The sequence below is a fragment of the Rhinopithecus roxellana genome, chromosome 14, assembly GCF_007565055.1.
Source record: "Rhinopithecus roxellana isolate Shanxi Qingling chromosome 14, ASM756505v1, whole genome shotgun sequence".
NCBI lineage: Eukaryota > Metazoa > Chordata > Mammalia > Primates > Cercopithecidae > Rhinopithecus > Rhinopithecus roxellana.
The window spans coordinates 73,617,342-73,628,840 of NC_044562.1; the positions used below are offsets into that span (position 1 = coordinate 73,617,342).

General features: G+C 44.6%; 1 protein-coding gene across 5 annotated transcripts in view; it reads left to right on the forward strand.

The window, feature by feature from the left end:
- The window catches only part of WIPF1 (WAS/WASL interacting protein family member 1), a 141,372-nt gene extending 133,482 nt beyond the window's left edge, over positions 1-7,890 (forward strand). For all 5 annotated transcript variants that reach the window (XM_030916004.1, XM_030916002.1, XM_030916003.1 and 2 more), the window contains one exon: positions 7,753-7,890. In XM_030916004.1, the coding sequence (XP_030771864.1) occupies positions 7,753-7,885 (133 nt within the window). In that variant the 3' untranslated portion in view covers positions 7,886-7,890. The remainder of the gene's footprint in view (positions 1-7,752) is intronic.
- Positions 7,891-11,499: the final 3,609 nt, after the last annotated feature.

Here is an 11,499-nt window from a genome sequence, read left to right on the forward strand (position 1 = left end):
TTAAATTCATAATCCCCTAGAATAAGAAGTGTGGAGGTAGGGCATTTGCAGGTTGGCTCTGCCTGCTAAGCTTGTACATTCAACCTGAAACTCGGGGACTGTTTTTTTGCAAGGGAGGAAATTCACAAATCCCAATTATCCTACTTAATAATTCAGTGGCTCAGTGGCTTACTGAGGACCTAGACTCTTTCCACATTTCAACCCATCATCCTGGACACATCGGTTTTAATCCTAAAGCTTGCCCCTATGGTCAGAAGAGGGCCACTGCAGCTCCAATAACCTCCTAACACATCACCTGAAGGCCAAAGGATGAGAGTGTCCTCATTATGATGAGGAGAAAGAGCTTCCCAGAAAACACCCAGGCTTCAAATAGTGAGTGGCTGATCAGCACCTAAAGTGGGAGGGGGCCCACCAGCACTTAACACAGGACACAGCCAAAAATATCCACTCTAGGTGGGAACTTCGAAAATTCTATGTACATACACTGAAGGTTAATGAGCATTCTGATTATTTCCCATGGAGATTGTATCTGTGAAATGAACTCAGAACCAAGTACCCATTTCCTTTTTCTTTTCTTTACTTTTTTTTTTTTTTTTTGAGATGGAGATTCACTCTTGTTGCCTAGGCTGGAGTGCAGTGGCGCGATCTCAGCTCACTGCAACCTCCACCTCCCAGGTTCAAGTAATTCTCCTGCTTCAGCCTCCATAGGTGGGATTACAGAGGCACCTGCCACCACACCAGGCTACTTTTTGTATTTTTAATGGAGACAGAGTTTCACCATACTGACCAGGCTGGTCTCAAATTCCTGACCTCAGGTGATCCACCCACCTCGGCCTCCCAAAATGCTGGAATTACAGGCGTGAGCCACCACACCCAGCCTCAAGTAACCATCTTCTAGTCAGTTAAAACAGTACAAAGGAGAGAGTGAATGTGAGGAGAGGGTCTGAAGGGGTGTATAGCTTGATGGTTGGGTTGAGGGGTGATAAAAAAAAGAAGAAAATATTCTAGACAGTGATAATTAATTGCTGCTAACATCACAAAAAAAGAGATAAGCAAACCTTATATGCCTTCCTACAGAAATACACAATGCCACCTATAAAGTGTTCTTGCCAAAAAAACAAATCAAATCCGATTAAACCTCTAGATCTAACACCCAGCCTACAGGAAGTACAGGGAAGAAAGCAACTTACTAAACACAACCATGGGGTTGTAGTCAGCAAAAACCAGAACAAATGACCTGGCTTAGTGAATGAAAGAAAAGGAGACTGGGCATGGTGGCTCATGCCTGTAATCCCAGCACTTTGGGAGGCTGAGGTGGGCAGATCACAAGGTCAGGAGTTCAAGATCAGCCTGACCAACATGGTGAAACCCTGTCTCTACTAAAAATATAAACATTAGCCAGGCATGGTGGCGTGTGCTTGTAATCCCAGCTACTCAGGAGGCTGAGGCAGGATAATATCTTGAACCTGGGAGGCGGAGGTTGCAGTGAGCCGAGATTGTGCCCCTGCATTCTGGCCTGAGCAACAGAGCAAGACTCTGTCTCAAAAAAAAAAAAAAAAAGGAGAGGGAGCATCTTAGATTAAAATGTACTTAAGAGAAGGAGCATTTATATGTTAAAATGTTTAATGTTTGGACCACATTTGGATCCTGATTCAAACACAGCAATTGTAAAAAGACATGTATAAAATGATTGAGGAAATTTAAACCTGACTGGATATCTGATGATATTAAAGACTTATTGTCAATATTTTTAGAAACGATAAAGGCATTGTGGTTATGTCTTCTAAAAGAGTTCACATTTTTTAGAGGCACATGCTGACATAGCAGAAATACGACATCTGAGATTTACCTCAAATGTCTCCAAAAAATCCAGTAGAAATAAGGGAGTGAGGGTAGGAAACGTCTGGCTGTAATAGCTGGGAAGCTGGGTAATGTGTATCTGTTTCTCTCTGTTTTTATTTATTTTGAAATAACAATTTTTATATATTTGGGTTTCTGTTTTGTTTTAGAGAAAGGGTCTTACTCTGTCACCCAGGTCGGAGTGCAGTGACGCAATCATGGATCACTGCAGCCGCGGATGCCTGGGCTCACGTCATCCTCCTGTCTCAGCCTCCCGAGTAGCTGGGACTAAAGGAACATGCCACAATACTTGGCTAATTTTTAAAGTTATTGTAGAGACAGCGTCTCACTGTGTTACCAAGGCTGCTCTCGAACTCCTGGACTCAAACAATCCTCCTGCCTTGGCCTCCCAAAGTATATTTCATTTTTTTACACAAGAGATGAGAAAAGAATAAAAATAAGAAAAGAGGGAAAGTCAGGTAAACAATCCTGTGTGACTCAGTCACCAATTTGGGCCAATGGACTTCAGTTTGGAATTTCATGGCCCAGGGCAGAAACTGACAGTGATGTGCACCTCAGGCTCCTGGAAATAGGCCATCTGCTTCCTCCAGTCAAGGACGTCTCAAGGGAGTACTTACAGCAGCAGACTAGAAGTGAGAACTCCTGATATCACCATCATTATTATAAGAAAATGCAGAAAAGTCTTCCTGACTATCCTATACTAAGTACCCCCAAATAAACTTAACCCCATTGAAATTAGTGTTGTATAGAATGTTAATTCTATCCAATGAGGTCCTAAGCATAACTTTTTTTTGTTTTTTTGGTTTTTTTCTTTTTGGTGAGACAGAGATTTACTCTTGTTGCCCAGTCTGGAGTGCAATGGCACGATCTCGGCTCACCACATCCTCTGCCTCTCAGGTTCAAGCGATTCTCCTGCCTCAGCCTCCTGAGTAGCTGGGATTACAGGCATGTGCCACCATGCCCAGCTAATTTTGTATTTTTAGTAGAGACGGGGTTTCACCGTGTTGCCCAGGCTGATCTCGAACTCCTGACCTCAGGTGATCCGCCTGCCTCTGCCTCCCAAAGTGCTGGGATTACAGGTGTGAGCCACCGCGCCTGGCCTAAGCATAACTTTTTAGACAAAAATAAAAAATCTAGTAGTATTTTACTACATGGTGCTGTTAAAGTTGGTGTCTGAAGCCCTGCAATCATTTATTCACTTTTAGTACAGCCTCTGTTCATTTTGAAAAGGTGTAAGTCGGTACACTTAGAATCAGGAAACTTAATTTTTAGATTTTGTTTGCCTGCTATAAATGACAGCAAACTCAAAAACCTGAAGTCTTAACAGTAGTGAGCTGTTTTGTTTCAACAGGACTTCAGTATCCCAGCCCTATTAAAAAATGCAAAATGCGTACACACGCCCCAAACAGCATAGACAGACGTTATTGAAACGTTTTTAAAAATGTAATGAAGATGTCCTCCAAGCTCCAGAATGCCTGCGAAAGATCCCTGAGTATGGCCCCACTTAAGGCATCTCAACAAAGGCTCAAAGCTGTAGAGACATTTGGGCATTTTACTGACTACATCCAAGCGTTTCCTAGACTTCCACTTTGGTCATTTTGAAACTAGCTCAAGAAACTAGCTTGATTCTCACTTCTACCAGGATGAGAGAGAGACAAGAGCTGAGAGAAATGTGGGATAGGAATAGGCTGGCAAGAACCATAAGGGGCTGAGGGAAATAATTATTATTTTTGGAAGTTTTCTACCTCCGTGATCTTCTTACTCTCTGGCCCCTCCCTCTTCCTCCCCACCTAGGCTCACGTTGCTCTCCTGTCCTCTGGCCTCCCTGAGCCTTTCTCATTTCTGTGCTCTTTCTAAATGTTAAATTCTTCCCAATTCTCTTGTTTGATTTCCCAAACTCTCTTCCGCCAAAACTCTAATTCTCATTTTCTCAGTGTGCTGATCTAATCTAGTAGTTAGGAAATAAATCTGATTAAACGGCTTCTAATAGACCCTCTCAGCAGCCAGTTCACAGTCCTCAGGTCTATTATCCTCATATTTTCTCTCATCAGAATGCTCAGAGAGGCTGGGCAAGGTGGCTCACACCTGTAACCCCAGCACTTTGGGAGGCCGAGGCAGGCGAATCACTTGAGCTCAAGAGTTCAAGACCAGCCTGGCCAATACGGTGAAAACCTGTCTCTACTAAAAATACAAAAAATTAGCCAGGCTTGGTGGCTCCTTCCTCTAGTCCCAGCTACTTAGGGGGCTAAGGCAGGAGAATCGCTTGAACCTGAGAGGCGCAGGTTGCAGTGAGTTGAGATCGTGCCACTGCACTTCAGCCTGGGCAACAGAGCGACTCTGTCTCAAAAAAACAAACAAACGAACAAACAAAAAACCCAGAATGCTCAGAGGTTGCATCTTACAGAGGTAGGTGTTCACATGCTTTCAATAACTGGAACTAAAGAGAGAATATAGAGAAGAAAAAAGGTTTCAAGTGTTTCTGGTCATTATGATTTACTTTCACATAAAAAGAAATTCCCAATTAAAGGTCTACCTCGGGCTGGGAACCGTGGCTCACGCCTATAATCCCAGCACTTTGGGAGGCCAAGGTGGGCAGATCACCTGAGGTCAGGAGTTCAAGACCAGCTTTGCCAACATTGCAAAATCCTGTCTTTACCCAAAAAATACAAAAATTAGCCAGGCGTGGTGGCATGTGCCTGTAGTCCCAGCTACTCGGGAGGCTGAGGCAGGAGAATCACTGGAACCCGGGAGGCGGAGGTTGCAGAGAGCTGAGATTGCACGATTGCACTCCAGCCTGGGCGACAGAGTGAGATTCCATCTCAAAAAAAAAAAAAAAAAAAAGTAAGGTCTGCCTCATTACAGGGTTTAAGAATGAGACTGGCTGATTACTTGAGCAAGGCACTTGGTAGGTTTTGATCTTCTCTACCTTGAAGAAAATTTTCTCACAGAAAAGAAATCAAGACTGAGGCTTTACGAAGTTTGCCACAAGGTCCATGTGGTTTTGATAGTTGCACAGAAGTATCTTCCCTTCCGGGAAGTCAAGGCAGCTCATGGCTTCCCTGCACTACTCTTCATGCACCTCACTGAGATAATATGGACATATTTTTCACTATCGGACTTTCAGGCAGGAGTATGCATTAGAATACTGTATATTTTATATATTTTAGAATAACAGACCAAACCTCACTGGTCATCAGAATCACATGGGGACTTTAAAAAAATAAGCATTTTCATTCATCTTACCCAGCCCTACTGAATCAGATTCTTAGCCAGAGTGAGAGAAAGGGCTGTAAGGAGCTGGGGTAGGAATGTTTTAAAATTCTCCCTGTAATTTTAGTGATCAGTCAGGTTTGGAGCCACTGTTGAAGATACAAAGGGGCCTCCCAGTACCTAAGACACCTGCTCAGAACCATAAACAGAAGGGGAGACAAGCCTTTGGGAGACCCACCCCGCTCCTTCCCCACCTGCTCTCCCCTTCCCCCACCTCACCTCCCCAGCACAATGTTCTTTATGTCTCTGTTCTCAGACCCCTGTAACCTGAGCCACCCAATTCAGATACTGTAATTCCACGAAAGCAGGCAATTCCTCTTACAAAGAAAATATACTTATTAGGACCCTAAGTATTGAGCTTCACAAATAGCTAGTTTCATTTCCTAGTCATGAAGTCTTTGTAAAGTCAGTATCAGCACCGTTTGTACTTGAAGAAACTGGGGCTGAGAGGACTGTAGGGTAATTTTTCTAGGCACTCTAAGTTAGTCCCAGAGGGATTTGGAATCCAGTGGGGCAGGGTAGATTATCGATGTGGTAATTTGTGCCCTGTTCTTATTTCTATTGGAGACCTGTTTGATAGAAGAAGAGGGTGCTTTCCCCCTTCTCTTCCTCTCTGGAAAGAAACCTAGCCTTTTGCTCTGAGGCTTGAGACTCTCGGATGCTCAAGTGAAGGAGCTCTCAGAGCTTCTGTGTGTTTTAAGTTGTCCTGGGAAAAGTTCAACCAGGACTTTTGAAAGTTCTTGGCTCGGCCGGGCCAATGGCTCATGCCTGTAATCCCAGCACTTTGGGAGGCTGAGGTGGGCGGATCACGAGGTCAGGAGTTCACGACCAGCCTGACCAATATGGTGAAACCCTGTCTCTACTAAAAATACAAAAATTAGCCAGGCATGGTGGCGTTCGCCTGTAGTACCAGCTCCTCAGGAGCCTGAAGCAGGAGAATTGCTTGAGCCCGGGAGGTGGAGGTTGCAGTGAGCCAAGATCCAACTACTGCACTCCAGCTGGGTGACAGAGACTCCATCTCAAGAAAAAAGAAAGAAAGAAGAAAGAAAGAAAGAAAGAAAGAAAGAAAGAAAGAAAGAAGAAGGAAGGAAGGAAGGAAGGAAGGAAGGAAGGAAGGAAGGAAGGAAGGAAGGAAGGAAGGAAGGAAGGAAGGAAGTTAGTTCTTGGCTCTTCAAGAAAGAAATGGAATTATCCAGAAAGGAAGGTGATGGAAGCCACTGTTTCACAGGAGAGGCAGATACGCTGCTCCTCAAAGAAGAGGGGATCCCAGAGGCAGGAAAAAGGGGTGCACATCTCTTGCACCCAAATGTGTGGGGCAATTCAGAGTTTTCTGCTCCACCACAGCTGCAAAAGGGCGAGGAATGTGCCACCCTAGGTCAAACCTCAGCACTTGTCCCATCTTCAAACCTGACTCACAGTGAACCACGCAGCAAGAGAAAAGCAACTGACATTCACTGCACACCTGTAAGGTTCCAAGAACACTTTCCCCTGGGGCCCAGGGCATGCTGAGAGCCCTCCCAGTGGTGTGTCAGAGCAGATGGCAGCCCTACCCAGTCTGGTTTTTCTCCTCATCTCCATCCCCCACTGCTGGCTGCACCAAGGTTTATATCTGTGTACAGGGCCCTGGGGGGCCATGCTGGGAGATCTTAGCTATCTGCTCCTGGTGGCCATCTGCTCACCAGTTCCTAGCCTGTAATGCATCTTGTTTTTTAATCGAAATAACAAACAGAATGAGTAAAAGAAACCAAACATGAAAGAGCACAAACTGTATGTTCCATTTACATGAAATTCAAAAACAGACTATACTCGCCTGTAGTAATAGAGGTTCATACACTAGTTACCTTTGGCAGCATCTTCTATGAGACTGGAAACCCTCTCTTTCTTGATCTACATGGTGATTACACAGGTGTATACATATGTAAGAATTCTTTCAGCTGCACACTTAATATTTGTGCCGTTACTATTATGTGAATGTTACCTCCACAAAAATAAATACATCATAAAAGCAAACAAGCCAATAAACAAACACAGACACAATAACCTATAATGACTTGCTAGCTGCAGCTTGCCTATTACTGAGGCCACTTATCCCAACCTGCTGACTCAATCCCATCCCAATTCATAAAATGAATCTGGCTCCCTACCTCCAAAACTGCACAGGAAATTTAAAAAGCTAGAGAATAGCATTCAGCCCAATAGTCCTTGCCCATGGGGAGCTTTGTGGCATGGTGTTTATATGAAGAGATGACAGAGCCCGGATGCCTAGGTTCAAATCCCTGTTCTGCCACTTAATGGTTATAACCTTAAGCAGCTTACTTAAATTCTCTATTCCTCAGTTTCCTGATCTGTGTAATAGGCTTAATGATCAGGATTATACCAGATTAATCCATGTAAATTTACTCAGGAAATATCCAATAGTATTACATGCCAAGCCTATCATAAGAACTTTATCAATATTATCTCCTTAATCCTTGCAGCAACGCTCTGACAGATGGTGTTATCCCGATTTTGCAAGTGAAGAAACGGAAGCTCAAAGAGACTAAACTTGCCTAAGTTTACATAGTTGGCAAGGGTCAAAATCAGAATTTGAAATGAGGTCTGTCTTTTCTCTTTCTGTTAAAGGGCTTCTTTGATGCCAACCCAGACCCTCCCAACATCTGCCTCCTCCTGGACTGGCCTGGTGCTAACCCACCATCCTTCTGCATGTCTCTCACTGCCTGCTATTGCAACAGGACCACATGGCCCACTCTTCTGAGAATGTTCCAGTCCTTTGCATTCTGTCTGAGTGCCAGGTACAGAACCAGTCTAAATAATGAGCAGCGATTGGCTTAAGATGGTAAGCTGAGCTCATAGGATCCCATCTCCTTCCACCCAGTCTTTTTTTTTTTTTTTTTTTTTTACAATAACAAGGGGGAGCATGCTGTTTTTAAAGATGAGATTCACCTAGCACTGGAAAATAGGAAAGGGTGCCCGTTATCAGAACATTTTTGAAATATCAGGTAGATAGAAGTTAAATAAAATCAACATTGACAAGAGTGGGAAAAAAAATCTCACGCATCCAAAATTGACTGCATGTTCTGTGCTCCCAAGGGATTTAGGGGGAAAAAAACAAAAACAAAATCGGCTGCAAAAAATGAACCAAATAAAAAATTAAAATAATGGAAAGATAACAAATCCAGAGAGATTCCAAACTCAGAAGGACATTTACAATAATCAAGAATCCAGAAGGTGGTTCTGGACCAACCAACAGTATAATTTATTAAAGAGCTGTAGCCAGAACATGGGGCCCATGGCCTTCCCCCACCCCTAAACTGGCCGAAAGAAAACATCAGTAGTGTCTGGCCTGGGCAGTGTTGGTGGGGTGCCGAGTGGGCATGGGAGGCGCATGCGCAGGAGGAAGTGTTAGGAGGTGGCCAAGCGGCCCTACAAGAAAAAAATGTGCAGGGTCCGCCACCACTGTGAAACCTGCCTTACTTCAGCATCATGGCAGGGAAGTCCTGCCCATGTGTGGCGTATTGATTTTCTACCACCGCCATAACAAATTACCACAAACTTGGTGGCCTAAAACAACACAGATTTGCTATTTTATTGTTTTGTAGGTCAGAAGTCTGCCATAGATCCCTCAGGGCTACAACCAAGGTGTCGGCAGGCCGCAGGGCACATCCCGTCCTGGAGACTCTAGGGGAGGCTTTTCTGGCTACTAGTGTCCACCCAGGTTTCTTAGCTCCTGGCCTTCTTCCTCCACCTTCAAAGCCAGCAGTGTTGCACCTCTCTGACCCTTCTTTCACAGTCATGTCTTCCTCTGGCCATAGCTGGGGAAGAGTGTCTATTTTTAAGGAATCACTAGGGGTGGGCCCACCTGGATAATTTAGGATCATCTCTTCATCTTAAATGCCTTAATTTAATCACATTTGTAAAGTCCCTTTTGCCACATAAGGGAACATGTGCACAGGTTCCGGGGATTCAGGGCCATTATTCTGCCCCCACATGTGGTCACTGGCTGCCTGGCAGATGACCTGCACCATGGTTTGGCAGCTGGAGCACAGGCTGCTCCCCTCAGGACCTGAGTCTGAGGTGCTATCAGCCAAGGCAACAATGACTTGACCAGACTGTGGCCTCCTTGGTTCCTGCTGGTTTCCAAGCCTGATTCTCAGTCTTCTGGTTAATTTTGTGAGCTACCTAAGGCCTGCCAATAAATTATTTCTTGCATAAATCACCCAGAGCCAGTATCTGTTATTTATAATCAAGAATGTTGACTGACAGGCTGGGCATGTGGCTTATGTCTGTAATCCCAGCACTTTGAGAGGCTGAGGTGGGAGGATCACTTGAGCCCAGGAGTTCCAGACCAGACTTGGCAATATAGTGACACCCTATATCTACAAAAAATTTTTTAAAATTATCCAGGTGTGGAGGAGCATGCTAGGAACTCACTAAATATTTGTTGAATGAATGAAAGATCAGTAGAACCTATACAATGGAAAATAAAATTAGTGATCTGAAAAATAAAGGTAAGAAACTTTCAAAATTGAAATTAGGCCGGGCATGGTGGCTCACGCCTGTAATCCCAACATTTTGAGAGGCCAAGGTGTATTTTTATATTTTGTAAAAATTAAAAAAAATTAGCTGGGCGTAGTGGCAGGCACCTGTAATCCCAGCTACTAGGAAGGACTGAGGCAGGAGAATCGCTTGAACCTAGGAAGTGGAGGTTGCAGTGACCCGAGATCACACCATTGCACTCCAGCCTGGGCAACAAGAATGAAACTCCATCTCAAAAAAAAAAAAAAGAAAAAGAAAAAGAAATTAAAAGGACAAAGTAAATGGGAGATACAAGAAAGAACTTGAGCAGTATGCGGAATTAATCCAGGTGATTGAAAATCCATCTAACAGCAGTTGCAGAACAAAAGTAAAGAATCAATGGAGGGTGAAATCATCAAGGAAAAAATTAAATAAAACTTTCCAGAGCTGAAGAAAGCACACTTTTAGATGAAGGGGGCCCACTGGCAAGTACTAGTAACATTTAAGAAACCCACAGATAAAGAAAATCCTTCTGAAAATTTCCACATAAATAAACAACAAGCAGACAGGCATCAGACTTTCTCACCAACAATCCTGGCTGCTGAAGACACCAGAACATTATCTTCACAATTCTGAGAGGAAAACAGTTTTTGACTTGGAAGTCCCCCTATATGGAGGTAAACTTACAATCAAATGTGAAAACACTGAACACATGTTTGAACATACAGGGACTCAGAAGTTTTGCCACAAACACAGTCTCCAAAATAATTACAAAATGTGCTATAACAAAACAATAATGACAAAAAATACTCCAAAGAAAAATATAGTGTGGGATACAAGTAAAAGGGTAAGTGCCGCCTGCCCCACCCCGCTCTCCCCCACCAAAAAAAAAAAAAAAAAACAAACTGTAAAACTTATACTGAACTAAGAATAAAACTAATCTGGTAAAAGTGCTTACCCTGTAGAGATAGCAGTGGAGGAAGGAGGAAGTCAGAGAGTGTAAACTTTTTGTTTAATAGGAAAATATTGAAGTGTGGCAGAATATGCCATGCAAACAAATGCCACTTTGGCCTAAGGATTATTTTTAAGTTAAAGGCACTTGAAAAATAGCAGATGAAAAATGCACATTCTCATCTCCCTTTTTCTTCCTGGAAACAGGAGGTAAAAACTCCCATATGAAAGATGTCCTCCTTGTACCAGGAGAAAAGAAACACTCAACAGGGAGTTATAGCCAAGAGAATCCTGTACAAACAGGTTTTGTCAAAATAGTTTTTATCTTCTTGTAGGCTTTTTTTTGAGACGGAGTCTCGCACTGTCGCCCAGGCTGGAGTGCAACAGCGCGATCTCGGCTCACTGCAAGCTCCACCTCCCGGGTTCATGCCATTCTCCTGCCTCAGCCTCCTGAGTAGCTGGGATTACGGGTGTGCGCCATGACGCCTGGCTAATTTTTTGTATTTTTAGTAGAGGCGGGGTTTCACCATGTTAGGCAGGCTGGTGTCAAACTCCTGACCTCAGGTGATCCGCCCGCCTGGGCCTCCCAAAGTGCTAGTGAGAGGTGGCAATGTGCAACAGCCCTCACTCTCGGCACCTCCTCGGCCTCAGCATCCACTCTGGCGGCACCTGAGGAGCCCTTCAGCCCGCCACTGCACTGTGGGAGCCCCTCTCTGGACTGGCCGAGGCTGGAGCCGGCTCCCTCCGCTTGCGGGGAGGTGTGAAGGGAAAGGCGCGGCAGGAACCCGGGCCGCGCGCGTCCAGGCCAGCGCGAGTTCCGGCGGGCGCTGGCGCGGGCTCAGCGGGCCCCGCACCCGGAGCGGCCGGCTGGCGCCGCTGGCCCAGGGCAGTGAGGGGCTTAGC